Here is a 22,832-nt window from a genome sequence, read left to right as displayed (position 1 = left end):
CAGGCACTCAAGTAAATCTTGTCTCCTCCAGGGTGATTACTCTTCCCCCACCTTACATGCAAGTGCTCACACACACATATGTGCTCGCACACACATGCAGGCACACACACACCCCACACACACAACTCACTCAGAGGCCAGAACAGCTAAGAATAAAATGGATTCAAATAACTCTAGCAAACAGTTGGTTGAAATTACAGACTGGGAGGCCGGTGGGCACCATGCCAAGGCAACCTCATATCATCCCTACCAACAAACTCGTATCTCCTTTTTAAGGAGAGGAGTCATTTTGATTTCAGTCACCCCAGCAGGAGGTTTTTCTGTATGAATTCTTCCCAGCCCTTTCTAAGTAAAAACGAAGAACAGCTGACTCACATATTATCGAATGTATGGTTTTCTGCAGCACGTTTGTGAGTAGGATGAGCAAAGATGAAGTGTCCTTGAGAGAATCCAAGTGCCTTTGCTCTCGGCTACCTTGAGACTTCTTTTATAAACACATGTGTAGGGCTTACTGTACTGTACAGTAGGCGCTGTGCAAAACAATGTAGAAATAGCAACATTCATGCCTCAACCCAATGAGGGGAAAACTGGGGCAGAAAGGGGCTAAGCAACTTGCCCAAAGCAAAGCTAGATCAAGGATTAGGCAGCCTAACTTCAGTGCCTGATACTGGTGGGTGGTAGCAAGTTACAGATTCTTTTAACACGCATGATTGTCTTCATTTGGGGTTTTTCTCACACAGTGTAAGCCTGAAGAAGTTCACATATTCCATAACCCTGGAGGGAAAAAAAGAACCCAACTCCAACAAGCAATGGGAAATGAGTCAGGGCCTGTTTATTTTGGTGATTTACTTGTGAGAGCAATTTACTGAATGAATGAACAAATGGGGGGGGGGACTTGTTTGCAGCTTCTGTCTGCCACTTTGATATTCCATGATTTATTTCTTTTGATCTTCTAAGTCATCTAATTTAAATACCCACAAATTCAGAAATTATGATTTATAATTGGCCTTCACCTCCAGTCTGCCTCTGGCACAATGGATTCGACTATATTTCACCCCTGTGCATTTGACCTCTTACTCTAAAAATAAGGGCCTGATGAATGCTCATATTCGTGATAGAACAGATGATTGTTTTACTGGACAAGTGTGGTTTATACTTTAGAACAGCTGCACGTACGGAAGGGAATTATTTGAGTAACCCATTTTCAGACCTTGACACATAGATTTGGCTTAAAATTCAATAGGTGCTTTCTCAAAAAGAAAATGAATGTAAACAGCCTTCTCATACATTATTCTTCACATCTGAATCCTATGTTGTAATGACTTCTTGTTTAACTCTGGCATAAAATATGTTGGTACGGGAAAGGACATTCTGCTCCACATAGCATGTTAGAACTGACAGGGGACCTGAAGGTCATCAAAGGTGACTCTCTCCCTTTTTTTTTTTTTAATATTATTATTTTTTTTACATCATTGTTCATTTTTAAACAATATTTGCTTCCCGCCACCCCCCCAGGTGTAGTCCCCATAGAGTTTCCTTCACCAATGCATGCGTGCACCATCACCTCAGTCCCCTGTGCTCCTCCCTCCCTCCCTCTGATCCCTCTCCCTCCTCCTCCCCTGCAGGATGTCTCTGATTTATAATTGTCCATTTTTGCTTTGTTGTGTTTTGTACTGTTATTATTTTTTTACACTGATGTCTTATTTGGTTCCCGTATATTTCTGTTATAAGTGAAACCATCCAATATTTTGCTTTTTCCTTCTGGTTTATTTCACTGAGCATAATTCCTTCTGGTTTCATCCACATTGCTGCGAATGGCATGAGTTTATCTTTTTTGATTGCTGAATAATATTCCATTGTGTATATATGCCACATCTTCTTGATCCAGGGTGACTCTCTCCTTTTTATAAGAGGATTCTGAGGCCCAGAGAAGTTCCATTCTCCAGGGCCATGGTGGTGAACTTGGGACTGGAACTGGGTTGCTTGACTCAATGCCAACTGAGTTGGTTGATGCTGAGATGAATTCTGAAAATCTGGTGTTGAGAGCCTCTCTGGCCCACTGCCCCTTCCTGTCTGACACTTCCTGACTGCACTACTGCACCAGCACAAGGGGCCACCTGGACCCCTTTTGTGTTTCAGGCTCTCATCACCCAAACAATGCAGTGGCCTCCTGACTGATAACCCCTTGGTCTTCCTGATCATCTCCCTCCAAACACACAAAAAACACTTAAGACAGGCCTCTCTGGTGGCACAAGGTTAAGTCAGCACTACGAAGCTATCTGCAGCCACTGCAGCACAAGTTTGATCCCCAGTCAGGGAGCTACCCACATGACGCAGCAGACCTCTCCTGTCTTGCCCACTACTCCCCTCAGCAGTGTACTTCAGTCTCTCTGCCTGTTCTGCTCCCCACTCTGTCTCTGGTGAATCTTCTCACCTCCCGCACCTCTGGCCTGTACCCCAGTTCTTGTATGCATAAATAAATCAATCTTTAAAAAAAAGAAACTTAACTCTTCTATCAGTTATCCTATGGCAAAATTGTATTAATTTAATATCACAAGTCAGTTTCCCAGAACCTATGGACAGTCTTAAGTGAGGACATATTTATACCACGTCAAATCCTCCCTGATCACACTTGTGCTTCTCCTCCCCTCTGTCTCTCTCTCCACCCACCCTTTTTTTTTCTCTATATCCTTTCTGTCCCCTCTCAGTTATGTAAAAACATTAGAGAGATGCTCATTCCAGCCACCATTTCGTTGCCTGATTTTCCTATCAAGGGAACTCCCAGGCTTAGACAAGCTTGTACTCTTTGTTCCCGGCTGTGATGATGTTTTGCATGGTGCTGGTTGGGTTGATGGTCACAGCCTGGCAGTATCGGTGTTTGACCATGTTGGTAAAGATGACCCCATCATCTTGCTCCCCTTATTTGGGGCACAGCAATGAGTATGATTAAGAAAGGAACAAAGGGTCACAATGAGACTAGAGAAGAACCTGTTAAATGACGAAGGAGATGGAACAGGAAGGGTACAGGCATCGTGCTTGCTGGCCCCCGCTTTCTGCTGCTTCCCCTGCTTGGTGCTTTACATACGTTATTGCATTTAATCCTCCACTCAGAACAGACTAAACAGATTAGGAATGTTCTGTCTGGAAGAGGAGGAGGATGTGAACAAATTTTCTAAAGTCATAAATTGTTCTACTTTAGCTACTAGGAAGAGAAGATACCCCTTGAAGTTAGAATGTCTAGGGTAAGAGGTTGAGTAAGGGGTGCTTCTGAAAGGGCTAAATAAGTGGTGGACACTGTAACTAAAATTGCAGTGCAGATAGAAAAAGTAAAGGGATTTTTTTAAGGTTTTAGAAAACTGTGTGTTCATGGTTGCCACCGGATTTCTAAGGAGGTAAGAGTGCTTAGGGTCTTTTTTTTTTTAGATTTATTTATTCATGCATACAAGAACTGGGGTACAGGCCAGATGTACAGGAGGGTGAGAGGTTTCACCAGAGACAGAGTGGGGAACAGAACGGGCAGACTGACTGAAACATGCTGCTGAAGGGAGCAACAGGTGAGACAGGGGAGGTCTGCTGCGCCATGTTGGTATCTTGCCAGCTGGCTGGGATTGAACCCATGCTGCAGAGGCTGAGGACAGCTTCACAGAGCTGCACTCAACCGCCTGCACCACCAGGGAGGCCCTGCTTAGGGTCTTAAGCCGTTTGTGTTGATGTTGAGGGGTCCGACCATGGTTAGGGTCAAAAGTGTTATGGGTGGAATAGATGGAAGAAGGCTTCTTTCCTCTCTCTTTAAACCAGAATCTCTATACTTCAGCATTTGTAAATGCTGAACTTTCTTTTGAAAAGAATTTTTTGTTATTAAAAATAAAGTCTGCAAACCATTGCATTAGTTGCTTGGTTTTACTGTTGGAGACGAACCCTGAACTGAATGGACTGTGAGTCTAGCGCACTGTGGCAGATTGTATCCATCGACCAAGCCGCTCCCCTCGCTCCCATAATAGAGATCAGAGCCTGCCGGTGTCCTGGTCCATTCCTGTCCCGGCCATGGGGGAGGAAGGAAAGAGAGGGCAAGTGCATAGGCAAGAGCTGTTTCCCGTTTATGGAACAAGCCTAGTCCATCTGTAAAACCTCCAGGCCTGCACCCCACCCGGCCCCCAGGTAGGGTCTGGGCTCTGCAGCAGCCATGACCCCCCTAGGAGCTTCACCTGCTATGTAACTGAGGAAGAAGAATTAGGGAGGCCTCAGCCTCAACCCTAGCCTGATTCATAGGTTTGCTCTTCTGTGCTGTCACTGAGCTCCTCATTTAACTCCTACTCTTGTCTGATCTTTCCCTTGAACTCTGAATCAGAAGACAGGGGTTGAAATGTCTGCTTGGTCATTTTGCAATGGTAAGATTTGGTGTGACTCTGAAGCCCTCGCTAAGCCTCTCTGTCTTGTCTATGTTTCTGTAACAGCTTCTATCAGACACTTATGAGGTGTACTGAGAGAGTGGAAGTAAAATATTTAGCAGAGTCTACAGTAAGGTAAACAGTGGTATCAGTAATCTTAGTTGCTGCTGGTCACTTATATGCCTCCTACCATCACTACTAATATCCTGGTTCCCAGACGTGTGACCTTGAAGGGACTTTTGATTCCCTTAATGATAACTGCTTCTGAACCGTTAATTCCCCACACAGACATCTGCCTGCTGCTTTCTAGTCCCACGCTCGCCTGCTCAGTGTTGATTTTTTTTTCTGTCTTTGACTATATGTGAGTTGACACCATAAAGGACACTGCATGATACTCAGAAACACACAATAACAACCCTCTTTGTGCTTTCAACATATTTAGAGAAGTGCACTTTATCTCCAGAAGCATATTCTGTTTCACATTTTTTTCATATTTGATAGTCTTCCTCTTTTGAAATTGAGAACCAAATATCAGTGACTTACCACAGCAAGTGATACAAACAAGCCTACGTCCTCCGATTCCCAATTTCTTCTTTATTTTCTCCCATCATTTGAGTTTACGCATCAAGAAATAATGTCTTGCTTTCATTTACATATGCTTGTAAGTTTTCCTTTGATTCTGGGAACAGGAGAAAAGTAAGGATTTAATGTCTACTTCTCTATAACAACACTGCAATCAGCTGCTAAAGCTTAGGAAAACTGTTTGGGTGTTAATGAAAAATAAGTTTTTGTCTTTGACCTATTCTTATTTCAAAATGTTCTGAATTCATCCGAACAAATAGCTGTTAAGATATTTGTCAAAATTGTTGCATTCCCAAAGGCCTAAATAAATACGTGAAATAATAGGGAAACACAACCAAAAACAAAATAAAATAACTGAACTACTTTAATGAACAAAAAATAGCATAATGCTTATAAGAAAGATTCTCAATAAAATAATTTTGCTTCTGTAACCGGTAAATCCTGCCATCTTAAGCACATATTAGTTATGTCTCTTTGTGCCAGAAATCACAAGACCTTTCATTTTTGTTCTCATGATCCACTGCTCTGTTGTCTTCAGAAAGCTCTGGAATGGATTTTATTTTCTGACCCCTTTGATCTTGCTCAAATGGGAACTCTTTAGTTTGCAAGTTTGGAGGATGTTTTCAAACCAGAGCAGAGCTGGGGGCCAGGGGCCAGGGGAACATATGGCATGGGTTTTGATGTTTGGCAAGTCCTGTTTGTCTTTCAACTATTATTGCAGGAGCTTCAACCCTTTCTAAGGACCATTCAGCAAATAACCACCTATGTACAAAACACTTTCTGCAGAAATATGTATAACACAACAACTTTTATAATAGTGAAAACCTAGCAACAATGGAAATTTAACAAGAGACTGACTAAGTACACTGTGCTTTGATCATGGGGAATGGTGTCCTATAACAACTATGTCTTTTATTAGTAGGGAGAAAAGTATGACTGTCATGTTATATAGAAAAAGCAGAATATCAGTTATATATAATACAGTCACAGGTATGTAAAAATAGAGTGATTATGGTATCACATGCAATCTTTTGCTTTTCTTTATTTTCTACTTTTTCTATAATGAGCATGAATTTTGATCATTGGATGGGGAAAAATTTGTTACTGAAAACTGAAACATCCTTCTAGGTTGGTAATTTTCAGTTTGATCTGGTCACAGTACTACAGGTTTCTTTGATTTCTCTAGAACAGCATCTGTCAACCTCAGTGAATTTGGGGCTGGATAATCCTGTGTTGTGGGAGCTGCCCAGCACATTATAGGGTGTTTGGCAGGATCACTCGCTCTCCCCATTAGATGTCAATACCATATCCTCATTGTGACAACCAGAAAATGTCTCCACACATTGACAAAAGTCCCTAAAGGCAAAATCACCTCAGGAGCAGAGCCACTGTTCTAGAATCATATGCTAACACTTAGCAAACATGCACCCTTTGTGCAGTGTATGAGAGACCAGAGAGATGAGGAAGTTGGAAAAAGAATGTCCAGGGATTGATCTGGAGAGATTTTTTAAAAAAAAGTTTAAAACTGATTATTCATTTTATTGACTTCATTCATTTCCAATACTATATATATTTTAGGGATGTAGGTTCATACCTCTTCAATTGTATGTTGCCACACTACACCCACCACCAGAGCAGCAGTGCTCATCATAGTCCATTGAGGCCCAGTGCTTATCATAGTCCGTTGAGGCCCATCATAGTCCATTGAGGCAGCACCCCTTATCATAGTCCATTGAGGCCCCACCCTCCTTTGCTTCCAGCCCACAGCTTCTCCATCTGGCAGCCTCAGTTCTGCAATCAGATTTCTGGGTTGGGTATGGGGGGGGGCATTTGTTTAGTTTTATTCCTTTGCTTTGTCTCGTTATATTCCACACGAGAGTAAGATCATCCAGTATTTGTCTTTCTCTTCTGACTGTTTCACTTAGCATAATTCATCCTTCTTTTTTATAGCTGAGTAGTATTCCATTGTGTATATAACACATCTTTTTTATCCGCTCATCTGTTGTGGGACATGTAGATTGTTTCCATAGCTACTATAAATAGTGCTGCAGTGAACATAAGAGTGCATATACCTCTTTGAATTAATGTTCTCACATTCTTTGGATAAATACCTAGCAGTAGGATTGCTGGATCATGTGGTAAACTATTTTTAATATTCTGAGATGCTTCAAAATATCAACATAACTCTTTGTGTAAGAGTTTCATAAGGCCTTATATTGGTGTAGCAAGGAAGAAGGAACAGGGAGGGTAAGGCAGATGCTGGGAAATCAGGAAGGCTGAGCTGGGGTTCACAAAACATGATTCTCACAAAGAAGCCATGGTGGCCAGCAGCCCAAGAACCAACTGACTCAGGGAGATCTCCCAAAAGGTAGCAGTGGCTGTCCAGTTGTGTGCAATAATGGAGAAATCTAGAAATTTGTTCTTTCATGAAAGACTTGTTTGCCAGAGAGGCACATGGCATTAGAGAAGTGTGGCAATGAGTAGCAGGATCCATTCCAGCAATGCGGTGGGATTCAAGGGGGGATTTCAGCCCCTTGCAGAAATGGAGTAAAGCAGAGAAGTAGCAGGGGCAGAAGTGGGGGTGGGGGGACTGGCAAGCAACAAGACTCTTTGAGTCTCAAGGACTGAGATCAAGTTTTAGTCACAGGAAGAAAGTAGAAGCCACCCAGCCTCCCAGCCAAGGTGGGCATGGGAACAGAAGTGCAGTTGACTAGACTTTGGGGGCCTGCACCAGAAAACTGAAGCTCCTTAATTCCTCCTGATTGGCCTCAGGACCAGGCCTGCATGCACCTTCTGGGCAGGAGGAATCTCGGGTGAGGAGGTGGGAGGTGAGCAAGGGCCCTGAGGGCACTGGCCCATCAGAAGTGAGATGGTGCAGGGTTTCAGGTCTTGGCTGAGATGCTTATTCTTAGTCCTCTAAGTGGGGAAAGAGATGGAACCAGTTTTCCTATAGTGATAAGCTCTAAAAGAGAATCAAAGGATCTGCACCCTGGATTTTAAGGGGCAGTGCTAAATTACCTTTCAAAGTGACAGTATGACGATCAAAGGGTAAAATATAATTTTGGCATTTTATAGCGCTTGAATAATACATTTATTATTTTAAATGTTTATGGAGGTTTATAGCTGTGCAGCTTTGCTTTTGTGACCTGTGTTGATCATATCTCTGATTTATATGATGTCTACTCAGGAACACAATCCCTAATCATAAATTTTTTTTCTATGGGAAAATATAACTGGCTTTATGAGAGTCCATTTTATGATGTGCTTTCCAGAAATAATGCATAGCCAAAAATGAAGGTTGTCTATAAAGTTGGTGTTTGTTTAATCTATTTGCAAATTGTCAGGATTTTGTCTTCTTTAATGGCTAACTTATTTTCCATCCTCTACTAGAACTATGTATTTAATAAAGCTTAAAATGTTCCTTTTCAAAGTCTGAGAAACACAAGGAATGAATAAGTGGATTAGTAAAATGGTACATCAGCTTGAGTTTTATGTGTATCTTTTATTTCATGAAATAAATGCATTCAAATAGGTTGAGTGATATGAAATTTCCATTTCATGCACAAACAGTCAAATATCAGCACTTTCATATGGTTCAGTCTATAGTGACATTAGCTATAAAGAAATGAATATTTTGCTTTTTATTGTTTCCTTAAAAATTCAGAGATTCATTTCCCTGAAGACAGAGTTGAAAACTTTGGCAAAGTTTCATCCTGGGCATGGATGGAATTCAACAGATTATTCTTGCTTAAAATGGTTGTTTCCATTGGAACATAAGTTCTCAACTCTGATCATAGAATCATATTTAAAATTGAGGAACACTTAAAAAAAACTGATAGGACCTATTCTGGACTGATAAATTGGAACCTTGGGTGTGGAGGGAGAGGGGAAAGTTCATGCGTCCATATTTTTTGCTCCCCAGGTGACACTATGCTACAGCCAGGCCGGAGAACAACTGCACTAGAATTTCACTTTGAGGAGGCTCAACAAAACTTTTCTAAGACTTAGAAAAACAAAACTCAGCTACTCTGCTTCTGACCTATTTTCCTGATCTTGCTTTGGACCAACAAGGTCCAAAGATAAAATGAAAAGAAAAAGTTTAACTTGATTGAACCCATGTTTTGGTTCTCATTCCACAGAACATTTATTGGGTGCCTGTAATGTGCCTAGTTTTATGATGGGTATTTTGGGGGAAGAGATTAATGATGACTCAAAAAAAATGAGTTTGGCCCCTTTAAAAAGCCAGGGGAATATTTGAAATGTCCAGAACAGGCAAATCTATAAAGACAGAAAGCAGAGCAGTGGTTGTCTAGTAGAGGGGCAGTTGCTCAGGACATTTGGAACCAAGTCTCCTGAACCAAAGAGGTGAACTCTCCAAAGGGGAAGGAAAGCCTGTCTTGCTTGGCCCCCTCACTTTCCCAAAGTTGGAGCAAATTGTGTTTCCCAGCCCTTTCCCCTCCCCACTGGGACAGGTGGGGGCAGACAGTATGTGGCTAAAAGGGACAGAGGAGGGAGGGATGCGGAGACTGTGCCCGTTAGCTTCTCAGGCTGACATCTGATCTCTAACCTGAATCTGCACTTTACAGCTACAGCTTTTCATCCCCCTGAACACAATCCCCTCAACCTTCCTAGTCCAGCTTTGTCTTGGGCTTAGTTAATGTGTGAAGACTTTTCTATGATCCCCCTGTTCTCGCTTCCCGTTGTGCTTGGATTTTTATACCAGGTCTCATCACCCCTCACTTAGAGGTAGCTTTGTTCAGTGGTATAATCTCCACGTTACAGCACATACTTACCAGGTCGCAGTACAGCTCTTCCTTCCTATTTCCTCATCCCCCTGCCTCACAGTAGGTCCATTCGATGATCCTTTGTTTAATTTTTACCCTTGCATCATTCTAGGCTTAGTAGCTGCTCACATTCTGGTGAAATCTCTCTTTTCTCACTTATTATCTCCTGTCACATCCTGTTAGTTAACTCTCTGCATTACCTGCCCTGCCTTCCCAGGCATCCCTGGTCATGTAAGAGACACTCGATTCATGTAAGGGGGGATGGGGGGTGGAGGGGCGAGTCATCAGTCCTGGGTGAGGACTTCCCAGGGTAGGACAGAGGAGTGCTAATGGCTGTGATGTGCAGAAGTCGACAAGCAGCAGGCCTCTCAGGCGCACACTAATCTCAGATACACTCATCTCACTTTTCACTCTCCTGCCTTGGCCTCCCTCTTCCCTCCCTCACTAGCTTCAGCCTTGTATCTTTCTGGGGTTCTCTCTTTGCCAAATTCCTCCCACCCCCTCACCCCCAGTTTCTTAACTGCTCACAATATAGACCTCACCTATCCTCTCGTTTGCTACACGCACAGCACTTGGCTTTTCTCGATGTTTTTCTATATCTTGTGTTTGAAAATAATGCTATGATCCTTTTAATGTTTTGTGTGTGGCTTCTGATTTTGGAAATGAGGAAAGGATCTGTGGTTTCAATAGGAAAAGGTTGCCAAGTCTGTCTTGAGAATTGTTGGGAATGTGTACAGGCAAAACATGGACGAGCTGATGATGAAACCTGTTGTGGGAAACCGAAATTGGGCCAGCGGAGCACAGCCGTGTCTTCCTTCCTAAAACAGAGTATGTCCTCCCTCCTAGAAGAGATTGCATTCACTTCTCCATGGCCGCAAGGGGAAGGAAAACATCAAAAGAAAAGAAAGTTCTGAGAGCACCCCCAGAGCCTGTCTCCTAGCAGCCCCGGCTGCATCCCAAATGCCTCTGCGTCCTTTTTTGTAGCACACCCTCATGTCATACTGATTCACAAATAAGCAAGTGTTGTGAGGGTCCCCCATGGTCTGTTCATCAGTGTGGCCCCAGGTCCCCCACATGTGCTCTTCCCCGACCATTATGAGAACAGTAACTAGACTCTTGTCCTCCCCCTTTCGGGCACATACAGTAATGGTTAAGCACAGTTAGAGTTCTTGAACAGAGGCACAAGATTTTGAATAAAGACAGTGTAAGGAATGACCTTCTCAGTGAACAAAAGGTGGTCTGACTTTTGGTCCATGGATGATAGAACCCACCAGCTGAGTCGTCATATGCTCCTGATGTCCAAAGCAGCTGCAGAAATGACTGGAACTTACACCCAAGTGTGGCTCCAACAGAAAGCCTCTTCTTTTTTTAAGATTTATTTTATTTATGCATACAAGAGCTGGGGTTAGGCCAGAAGTGCAGGGGTGAGGGGTGGTGAGAGGATTCCCCAGAGACAGAGTGGGGAGCAGAACAGGCGGACTGACTGAAATACACTGCTGAGGGGAGCAGCGGTCTAGACAGGAGAGGTCTGCTGAGCCATGTGGGTAGCTCCCTGGCTGGGGATCAAACTCATGCTGCAGTGGCTGCAGATAGCGTCATAGAGAAGGCCCCTTCTTCTAATTAAGCACCCTATCTATATCTTCTCTGACTCCTTCCCACTCTATGCAAGGAGGGACCCAACCCCTCCCAGCCCACCTGGCCCAGGACTGCTGTGACAACTCTGGCTGCATTATCTTTTCCCTCTGCCTTTGACATTACTGATGATGTCTGACCAATGTAGATGCCCAGAGCCAGCTGTAGTGAATTCAAGGAATAGTTCATGGGTTCCAACTGTATGCAGTTCAACATGCCATGGAGAATACAAATAAGAGAAAATCCTGGGGACTCCTACATGTGATTGATCCCTGTGGGGTTGGGCACAGCTGTAGTTAGTATGTACTTTGTTGTTGACATCACCTTAGTTACATGTCATCACCTCGGCAAAGTATCTTTTATTACCGCTTAGAGAATAATGCCTGTATCCAGTTGTTAGGGTTCCACAAAGTGAAGGACAACAGGATTGTAGATTGTTGCAAGAAACCCAGAGAGTCCGGAGACAGGGAAAGCTCTTAAGTCTATTCTTTACACAATAGAGCTTCATACCATTATTCTGTATATAATCTTTTCACCAAAACACTGTCGCCTGTTTCTGTCAACAAAAGACCTCTTTGTTTTGATAGCCAAGAAAAACCTTAAGCTCAGTAGAAACAACAGAACAGGCTTTTTAAATGATAAAATGGAAGGGCTAAAATGCCTTATTTTTGGAATGTAAATTAGAAGCTGTTTTTTTAATATGACTGTAGCCCTCAATGTTAACCAACTTCAGCCTGTTTTTTTTTTTTTTTCATGCTACCCATGGAATTATTTAAAAGACAGTTGGGGGTGACCATAGCTTTCTTACATGAATACAAGATAGGCACAAATGTGGGAGGTGGGAGGTGCTGACTTCCCACATCCCAAGCCCTCCAGGCATGACATCTTTGACTTTCAATCTCTCTGCATGATCCTACCACCCCTGAACATATGGGCTCATACAAACACATAGCTGAGAGCCTTTGTAGAAAGACAGACACACTCTCTGGAGACAGGTAGAATCCCTGACCCCTCTCCATGAATTCAGTACAATTCTAATGCCATCATCTGCTTATTTTTTTTTTCTAGTCCCCAACATTTTGGAATCTTCTTGAAGTCTTACCTTTCCACTCTTATCTTCCAAAGGTAAAGAGGAAGGTTTTTTGGAAGACTTCCAATTCCTTTCTGGCTCTATACCTCCAACAAGACAGGAAAGTTCTAAATAGCTGCCCACCCTGTGGGATGCCTCTCTCCATGGTGTGAATGAATGAAGTAGATGATCTCGATCCGGTTCCAACATAGTAGGTCATGTTGGGTACATAATTTGTCCCTTCCTGTTGGTTTTTGTTAGTATCAAGGAAACCATCAAGTTATAAAAACTCACAGAAGCAATCGTCTTCATCCCACTGGCTGCCTGAAGAGTCAAGTATTCGTCTTTTCTGATGTTGCCTGTGGAATTTAGCATGAAACCTCTAGAAGGGTGATGGGCATCCACAGGTATAGGAGATGTAACCCTCTAGCTGTAAACTTTTATTGTGGTTGTTGTTATTGAAATCACTTCCATAGTAGTTGACTTAGAAAATATTCGTGAAAGGAACTCATTCAGGACTGGAATTGTATCCACTTGTAAGGACTCAAAGGACCCTGCTTATCTCCTTAGACTCATTGCCCTCTCTTAGCTCCAACCATGTGGAGCCACTATGCATACATACTTCCTGTGTTTAGAACATTTTCCTCTTTCTTATCTTATTCCATCCTCACTTTGCCTAACTATTATTGTTTTTAGGTTGTGTCTTAGAGGTAACCTCTGGGCAAAATGTTCCACATTTTGCCTTCTAAAACCTTCTAAAACTCTTCTGTGTTTCAAAGCACTCAGTGCTCACACCCTTGCAGAATCACATGCTGTAGTGGAATCACCTATTTCTTGCCTACCTTCTCTGATAATTGGTTTTCTTGAGAACAGAAGACTGTCATGGAGTTTTATGCAAAATTCATTGTCTCTCCATTGGAATGCTATTTGGCACAAAGTATATAGTAAGTAATTGTTGAATGGGTGAAGCCCAAACAAAGGAAGACATTGGTAGGTATAGATTTCTTCCCCTTCAGAAATTAAAGTGCAGCCAGAGATGGTGTCTTCATTGGTTGCCTGCCCAAGTTTCTCAGAGGACTCTCTTGGGTAAGCCTTGTTGCTACTCCCAGAGGCAACCCCTCTAATGGCAAGGACTGTGCCCCATTTACCTCATTCCATCATCTATCCTCCTTCCCTTTGCCCAACCAGATAGGATTAGTGTGCCTATCTATTCTCAGAGCTTGCAGAAGCCCATTTCTGCCCAGGTCATTGCTTCTGGACCAATACTATGTTTCCCTCCTCTTAACATCTCACTTGCTTGACACTGCCTGCTGCTGGCCTTCTAGAACATATTACTCCCAACATTCCCTCACCAGGTTGCATTATCCTCCTATTCTGTACTTCCTGAACCACTTTATCCTGTCCCAGCCCCTTCTGTCTTTCCCATAGCAGGCAGTAACCTATCTCCCACATTCCATGTCCTCTTGACACATCTGAGCTCAGTGCCAGCTCTTGGCTTCTGGAAGTTTGATGGACTCTCTTCACCCATCACTAGCTATTCCATTCACTCTGCTTGAAATGTATTCACTAACTGATTGTTAAGCCTGATTCTATCCTGGATGAAACTTGAGAGTCAGTACTGCTTGTTCTAAACAGCTCTCACGTTTTGTTAGTGGACATGAGGCTTTGAAGTAGATGCCATCATTCCTGCAGTCAGCTCAATTAGCCAAGGTCAGACCAACTTCCTAAAGGTGGGTCTAGTGTTGTTCAACTACTGAGTTCCTTTTCCTTGGGAGACTGAGGGGAAAATGCCCCAGCTTCTTTCTGGTGGCTATTATCTTGGTTACACTAGAGGAAAGACATTCAAGAAATAAATCACCTCAGCTTTCTGGTAGAAGACATAACACCATGTTCAATAATGTTGTCCTCTAACAAATGGATGAGGGTCTTTGGTTGCAGCCTCTACTGGTCAACTCACCCCCTTCTTCTTCCCTCCTTCCTTTGTACCTGAAACTAAAGGTCAGAGGATCCAGAATGAAGAGAATAGAAGGGTAGAGGAAAGAGATGGGCAGTGGGAATAAAGAGAAGATAAGGAGAGAGTTAGAAAAACAAGATCAGGATAGAGCAAGAAAAAAAATGGGATGAATGTAAAAAAGAAAATAAAATGGGGGATCTGGAAATAAGGGATAAAAAAATTGTGAGTAAAAAAGCCATGGGAAACAAAAGAAAGTTGGAGAAAACACCTCATGATCAACCTAAAGGGAAAGAAAAAAGCAGAGAATTGAGAGAAAGGGAAAAACAGGAGAATTCATCATAACTCCCATATTAAAGAAGAGGACTAATAAGATCCTACTGATTGAGTGTCCCTTATGTGCCAAGCACGGTGCTAAGGTTTTGCATTTATAGCATAGTTTGGTACACTAATTCCAAAGTGAATTCAGAATATGACTGATTGTGGAGCTGTGGCCCAGAAAACAAACAAGATATCTCCGTATGAGTTCATATGCCTCTCAGGAGGCTGGGAGATGACTGATCTCCCCAACTCCCAGCCCCAATATCAGAGGGTAGAGCCTGGCCAGCTGCAAAGGCTAGTGCAGGCACCTCAACAAGGAGAGTTGAGTGGAAAAACAAGCAAACTTAGTCTTGAGCATAGGAGAGGCCCCACCACTTTAAGAATACTAGTAACTAACTAGAAAGTATAGGTGGTGGCTTTTGAGAGTCCAAAGTTGTCTCAGGTCCTATAAGCAGGCATGACTTTGAAACTCTACAGATTCAGGCATTGATGCTATTATTACCACTGGGATCCTCACGGGCTGTGTAACTAAAGATAAAGAACTCACATTTCCCATTTGATCCTGGCTTATAACTGCCTGTGATGTTCTCCAGTAATCTCCATTAAAGAAGCACCAGTGATACTCTCACTGCTACTGCATGTTGCATTGTCCCCAGCATGACCAGTGTGAAGCAATAAACCAGACTCTTACCTCTCCATTTCAGTAGAGCAGTGTGTTCTGGCCGATCAGTCTCAGGTAGTCATCAGCCAAATGAGAACTGAAGAGCAAAGGAGAGTAACGTATCAGTCCAGGTAGCGATGACCCAGGCAGAAAGGGGCGTCTGGGCACCATGAGCATAGGTGGCAACACCGACCCTATCTAGCTGGACACAGGGAAGGATTTAGAAGCCAGGATGATGTGAATGGAGGTACTTTGGACCTACAGGCATCAAATAACCTGGCCCATTGGCTTGGCCTTGGTCCCCTCCACCTGTTGTAGACACACAACACCTGGATCTACAGGACATCAGGAACTTTCTGTCCCTCACATCTTCAGACATGCACACCTTAGCAAGGATGCTGCCCCTGAGCCCTGAGTCAGGACATCACAACCTATAGGAATTGTGGAAGTTTGTTTTGTGTCTTGCAGGGACTTTGTCCCCATGTGATTCATTAATTGACCCGTTGCTTCTTAGAGCTACAGGGAGCCTGGTAGTTCAGACCATTAAATCCCTTCTGTCAGACTAATTCACAGCCTGACATCACAAGCCTAACAACATAATCCATTTGTCCTGATTTGATTTTTCCTTTTCAAGAGGCATCCTTGGCAGCCAGGTCTTCTCATTACAATATGATTCATCTGTATGGTAATTCCCATTAGAATTAGTATCTCCGAAGTGATTCATCTTTGGAAACATTCAGCTGGACACATCATTTACAGAAAGGCCTGTTGCATTTACAACCACAGGGAATTCCTGCCAGAGATACCCCTTCCTTCAGCTAGCATTAGCCAAGTTTGCCTTGCACTAGACTCTGAGCTCCCAGCTTTGGGAAATAAAGACTAGTAGGACCTTAATAACCCCTGCCTGCAAAAGTTCCCATTTTAAAAGGAAGACCATATGGATGAGAGTGTTTTTGGGATGGACAATATGAGAAGTGCAGTGAGCGATGAATAGTAATATGCTCTTCTTAAAGCCTAAGGTAATGAGTCTCAAACATAAGGGGGCATCCGGATCACCTAGAGGATTCGTTGCTATACAGACTGTTTGTCCCCAGCCCCAGAATTTTAGATTCCATAGATATGGGACGGGGCTCAAGAATTTGCATTTCTTAAGACCCACACTTTGTGGACCTGGATCTCAGGCTCCAGATGTTTCTTCATTGCCTGTGTCATGCTAAGTCGTGTACTCTGTGATGGAAGCAAAATGTGGAATAACACATAGTCTCTACCCTTTCAGAACTCACAGCCTGCAACAGGAGTTAGCAGTGACTTCCCTACTTCACAAAAATGAAGGAAGCATATAGAATCCCCATACAGACAATTGGAAAAGAGAAAACAAAATGCTTATATCTTTTTTTAATAATTATATATTAATATTTATTTTTTCCAGGACTTATACATTTATTTTTTTAATTACTTTTTAATTTTTTACATCATGGTTCATTTTTAAACAATGTTTCCTTCCCCCCACCCCCCCAGGTGTAGTCTCCATAGAGTTTCCCTCACCAGTGCACCTGTGCACCATCACCTCAGTCCCCTGTGCTCCTCCCTCCCTCCCTCTGATCCCTCTCCCTCCTCCTCCCTTGCAGGATATCTCTGATTTATAATTGTCCATTTTTGCTTTGTTGTGTATTGTACTGTTATTTTTTTACACTGTCTTATTTAGTTCCCCTACATTCCTGCTATAAGTGAAACCATCCAATATTTTGTTTTTTCCTTCTGGCTTATTTCACTGAGCATAATTCCTTCTAGCTCCATCCATGTTGCTGCGAATGGCATGAGTTTATCTTTTTTGATTGCTGAATAATATTCCATTGTGTATATATGCCACATCTTCTTGATCCAGTCATCTATTTTTGGGCATTTGGGTTGTTTCCAGGTTTTACCTATTGTAAATAGTGCTGCAATAAACATAGGTGTATAGGTGCTCTTTTGAATCACTGTTTTTGTGTCCTTTGGGTAGATCCCTAGTAGTGGAATTGCTGGGTGGTCTGGTAGCTCCATTTTTTAGTAGACTGAGAAGCCTCCAGACAGCTTTCCATAGTGGTTGGACTAGTTTGCACTCCCACCAGCAATGCAGGAGGATGTGGTCCTTTTTCACCACATCCTCGCCAACATTTGTTGTTGCTTGTTTTTTTGACATGTGCTGTTCTTACTGGTGTAAGGTGTTATCTTAGTGTGGTTTTAATTTGCACAAAATGCTTATTTCTTGCTAAAGTCCATGAGAGGGTACATGGAGAGGGCAAAATTCTAATTAATATATGCGTAAATTGTGGATTGAAAGAAGTTGTGTAGAATGGTATTTCCCCTATTAAATCCTCAGACTATCAAATGTCCTGGGACATCCTCTCATGCACCTTAGATGTTTCCTGTACTGACAGAGGTTTGGCTTACTTCCTGTAGAGGTCAGTGGCACAGCTCTGGTTAACTGGCCTGACCTTAGCAAAGTATTTTTGGCTCTCTGGAGCTCAGTTAGTATGTGTCTCGTACATTGTCTGAATATTATCAGTAGACTGGAATTCTTTGCTCAAGCACTTGATAGGAATGTGGAATCAAGAACAGTGGAAGTGACAGCTTGCTACCAAAATCCTACTCCCCATCCTACTGCCCCTTGGATGTCCACGCTACCTCAGCAGCCACCCCCTGTCCAGCAGCCACATTGGTTCTGTTGACCCTGTGGGAGATTTGGCAGGTTTTATAGCATTGCATTTGTTTGGATATACAAATCCATCTGAAATCAAATTTCCAACATACTCAACCATTTAGATTCCAGAAGTTAGGAAAGGGACCTTTGAGAGCAGTAAAAGAGGTTTCCAAACCACAGCACAAGTCTCTTACACTTGATTCCATGAGGGAGGCCCTAACATTGTTAGCCAGCATATTAACTCAGAGTCAACATACTTAAGATAAATATTATTATTTGTTTTTCTTGCTCAAGGTACTTTAAAAATCACATCATGGGTCAGATAAAGGTGCTATTAGAAGTAAATATATAGTCTCAAGTAAAAAATGACAGCTGATATTGCAGGGAAATACTGATAAAAAGGAAGGAAACATGAGCCCCTAATTACACAATGCATTAGAGAATAATGAAATTACCACCACAATTAGGAAATTAACAACCCCTATCTCCCACTTAAGAAAGCCAGGAGTATGAACAGTAACATTGAAAGAGACCCTGGAGGTATTTTTCGCTGACCTCTTCATGTTAAAGATAAGAATAATGTGGAGAAAGGGGTGGCTTCAGTCACAGGGTTCATCTCTCTTTTTCTTCTGTCATTGTTTTCAAGCATCTCTGCAGTGTCTGTAACTACAACTCAGTATTTGTTGCATGAAAATTAGAAAAGCCAATATATGAATCCATATCACAAAAAATAGGATGATGAATAAGAAAATATTAAGCATTCTTAACTCTAAGCTAATCAGCAAATGATAGTAGAATAATGTTAAACTATTAGTAAATTTCTCATAATAGGCCCAATTTGGTTAGTAGCCTCATTTGGCTACAAATATTCTGAGTACTTTGTAAGAATTTGATAACGTTTCATGTGATTTATTTTTAATTTGGTGTTCAGCAAATACAGACGACAATACAATGTCACCTATGTGACATGGATCCAATGGATTCATCACCACAAAACTGGCAGATCCTAGCAAAATTTGGTGAAGATGTAGAATAGAAAGATTCAATCAAGAAGTATTTATTGAGAAGCTATAAGAAGTACTTATTGAGAAGCTGGCGATACAGCAATGAAAAAAATGTCCTCGTGAAGCTGACATGCTAGAGGAAGAGACAATGAACAAAAAGAGAGGGACAGATTGTTGCTATAATTACTTCTCTCTTGAAAGTGGTTTCTTTGACATCAGTAGTAGAATTCCCTAACTGTTCAGTTTGGGGGTTAGCAATCCCAGTTTAGAGATAGAGAGTCCTAATGTGAGTCTTAGCTATCTATATGCACATTAGTTCCTTATTTTAAGTGATGATGATAGTAAGAACTCTTCATATGTGTGTCCTGAGGTTTCAATGAAATCAGGTCTCAATATTCAGTCCCTAGTTCACTTTAAGCACTAAATAAATACTGAGCTTATTACAGGTATTCTTACTAAGAGTCAATGGATATATAAGTGACAAGCTTTCTAAGATTTCATAAGGTATATTATCAGATATTGGAACATCATAGTTTTCCTCAATAACCCCAAAAAGATAGGTTTTGAAACAGAGCAAGTACAAAATTGACTCCTCTTAATAAGTGCCCCCTTTGACCCAAGCCGAAGTCAAGACAAAGTCCTTTTTGGCCATGTAAAGGAAGGAGCTTTCTTCCGAGGTCGGTGCTGTGGACATGGTGTGTTTGGCTGCTTCATGCCTTTTGGTACACTAAACTCTTTGAGTCTGTCTCTGTCTGAATTACCCTGGCTCTTTTCAGCCTTAGTATGTTTATTTTATTTTGTTTTGGGCCTGAACTTCATGTCCCAGTGCTGGTTTCTAACAAGGCATCCCTCTTTCTTGAGTCACAAGAAACTGCCAATGTCTTCTCTGTGTTGTCTAAGTACTGCTTGCTTTTCTGACCATAAGAACCAGGCCATTCTGCCCAAATGCAGCACCTGCCATAGTGGGAGTAGTATAATTCCATGGAGAGGGTCATTCACCATTTACAGTAGTGAATAAATACAGGGACCATGTGGGCTATGTTTGCAGCATTTGATCTATAGCTCTCTATAAAAAATCTTAAATCATTCAGAACATAATGATGGTCAAATATAGAAACTTTGATTTCTTTCCTTTCCTCACTCCTGACAACTTCAAGTCCTGTAGTCTACATCCAAAATACATCTTCACTATATATAACAGTTTGCAATTTTTAACTAATGCATTTGGCCAACTAATTTATTGTCTGTCTTCCCCACTAAAATAAAACTCTTCTTGATTGCTGTTGGATCCTCAGCAGTTGGGCTTGGCCCATCGTATGTGCTCAAGAAATGTAAGTCAATTGTTAAACCAATAAATTGGCACATGTCTGTTCATCAATTTCAGATTCCATGTTGTGACATGTTGGTTTTATCTCAAGAAAGATGTTGGCCCATACAGAGCAGTAGTCTGTCTAGTTTCTACCTCAATCAAATGAGATAACATTTATATGTTTTTTTCACTTTTTATTTTGAATTTATAAATCTCCATATAAAGGAAACATATGTGGTCATTCATTAATCAAATTATGACCAACTCATAAAATTACTATTTTCAAAAGTAATTTAGGGTAACTATGAAAGGAATTATCATAAATAAAAGCAATAAAATCACAGTGTAGTCACCATTTAAAACTCTTGTCAAACAATGTTTTTTGGTTTTTCTTTTGGTATTTTGGTTTGTTTTTTTTTTTTTATTCTCACTGCTTGGGTTTTGACTGTGACCTTGTTTAGAGAAATGGATAAAGCTGGATCATAGAGCTCAAAAAAAATGAATTTCAATACGGGTCAGTCTCTTACTATCTGTAAAGTTGACTGTATTTCTCCATTTCTCTAGACTTACACTCCCATCTGCAAAATGAATCAGCCTCATAGAGTTAGTATTTGAATTCAATCTCATACGCATAAATACTTACCATTGTGCCAGTACATGCCAATACATCATCATTGTTAATTAATTTGTGCTTTGTTAAAAAAACACTCCCAACACGTAGTGACTTTTCCCAGCAGTCATTTGGCTAGCTCCTATTTCTATGAATTGACTGGGCATTTCTCCTTGTGTGGATCAGCTGGTCTCTTTGCTGGGCTATCTCATGTATGTGTGGCAGCAGTTGGATGATTTAAGATCTAAGATAGTTTCACTGTGTGTCTGGCTATTGGCAGGCTTGCAGCCAAGGTGACAGGAGTAACTGGGCTGTGTTTACTTATCTTCCAGTAAACTAGCTCTGACTTCACATGGTAATTGTTTGCAGAGTTCTCAAAAGCAGCAAAAAAAAAACAAGCCACAGAGCACAAGCATTTTTCAATTAACTTATTTTTTAATGAAGTATCTTTTTCTTACATCCTTGTGAATTTTTTGGCAATATATGGTCTCTCCCTTCAGGTATGCTCTATCACTGTAGTTCTCCCACTGCCAAAGCACCCACAGCCCCTCACGATAGTCCATTGTGCTCTTCCCACCTTCTCGATATTTTTACCTTCCCTCTCTCTTCCTGGATGTCTCAGATCGATGGTCAGCTTTCAAAGTTTGTCAAAGCACAAGTATTTTTAAGACCTTTTTTGCATCAAGTTTGCTAAATTCCTGCTAGTTAAGAAAATCACATGTTATCCTTTGCACACACCCCGTATCTTTCAACGCGGTGCCTTCCACAAAGCAGGAGCTATATAAATGCATGTTGAACAATTGCATTGGGATGGATTAGAATCATGGTTCAGAATCTGTCCTAATAGTCTTGATCCAAGTCTCCTTGGGATAATTCTTGGTGAATTCAGGTGAAAAGGGATGAGAAAATCAGAATAGTGATTAAGACAGAACAGGAAGAATGGACAGGATCTGTCAACTCATTAGCTGAGGGAGGTGAGGGAGGAAGAAGAGAGCAAAAATTCAAAGACTTTGCTCCAAGCTTATGGATCGAAGAATTATGTCCAAGAGATTAGCTATATAATTTTTCCTTCCCGTGACCTTCTCATTCTCACTTCAGCCTGAGCATGGAGAGAAGATTCCTCATGAATGTTAAGCTGTTGTGTTCCTTGGAGGCCAATAGACCAGGGACAATTGCTCAGGAAAGTCCAAAAGGACAAAATGGAAATATTTGCCCTTGTCACTCTGCAGAAGAGATTTGCTCTGCTGAGCAGAAAGAGGAGGAGAAATTGGAGCTGAATATATTTTTGGTTGGTACAACTTGTAAGTGCTCTGTTTGATAGCAGAGTTGTTTAAATGGCCTATTTCATAACTACACATAGCTTTTCCAAATAAATGGTGTCTGTAGAATGTTCAGGTTAATGCATGAGTCCAGTGCTCAAGAGTGTTTGCGCTCAGAGCAACTGAGCCTTCTTTCTTAATAAGTCATCTTGGCATTTTGTCAACAAGTTAATTTGCTTTTCTAAGAAACTAGATTTATACTTCCTGTGCTGTGTGCTATTCACAGATCTACAATGCAGTGAGAAGGGGAAAAGAAACAGAAGATACAATTGGATCTCTTCTCCATTTCTTCATAAAGCTCCCAACCTCAGAGGCAGCCCATGAAAGGATTAGCATTGGCCCGTGCTTAAAGCCGTGTGTCCGGGACACCGTAAGTGAGTATCGTGCTACCCTCCAAAGGACTTCCATATCTCAGTACATCACCGGCTCTCTCCTAGAAGCGACCACATCTTTAGGAGCAAGAAGTGGCCTACTCAGTACATTCGGAGGATCCACTGGACGCATGATGCTGAAAGGTAA

At 41.7% G+C, this 22,832-nt stretch overlaps 1 protein-coding gene across 2 annotated transcripts in view; it reads left to right on the top strand.

The window, feature by feature from the left end:
* Positions 1-22,832, top strand: part of PLCE1 (phospholipase C epsilon 1) — a gene marked incomplete at both ends in the record, with an annotated part of 213,908 nt that overhangs the window by 61,287 nt on the left and 129,789 nt on the right. For both annotated transcript variants that reach the window (XM_084245919.1, XM_084245918.1), the window contains one exon: positions 22,540-22,828. In XM_084245919.1, coding sequence (XP_084102045.1) covers positions 22,540-22,828 — 289 coding nt within the window. The remainder of the gene's footprint in view (positions 1-22,539; positions 22,829-22,832) is intronic.

The sequence above is a fragment of the Talpa europaea genome (genome assembly GCF_964194135.1).
Source record: "Talpa europaea genome assembly, chromosome: 10".
Classification (NCBI taxonomy): Eukaryota; Metazoa; Chordata; class Mammalia; order Eulipotyphla; family Talpidae; genus Talpa; species Talpa europaea.
The sequence above is the reverse complement of the archived record's forward strand: the minus strand, read 5'-3'. Positions and strand labels throughout refer to the sequence as shown.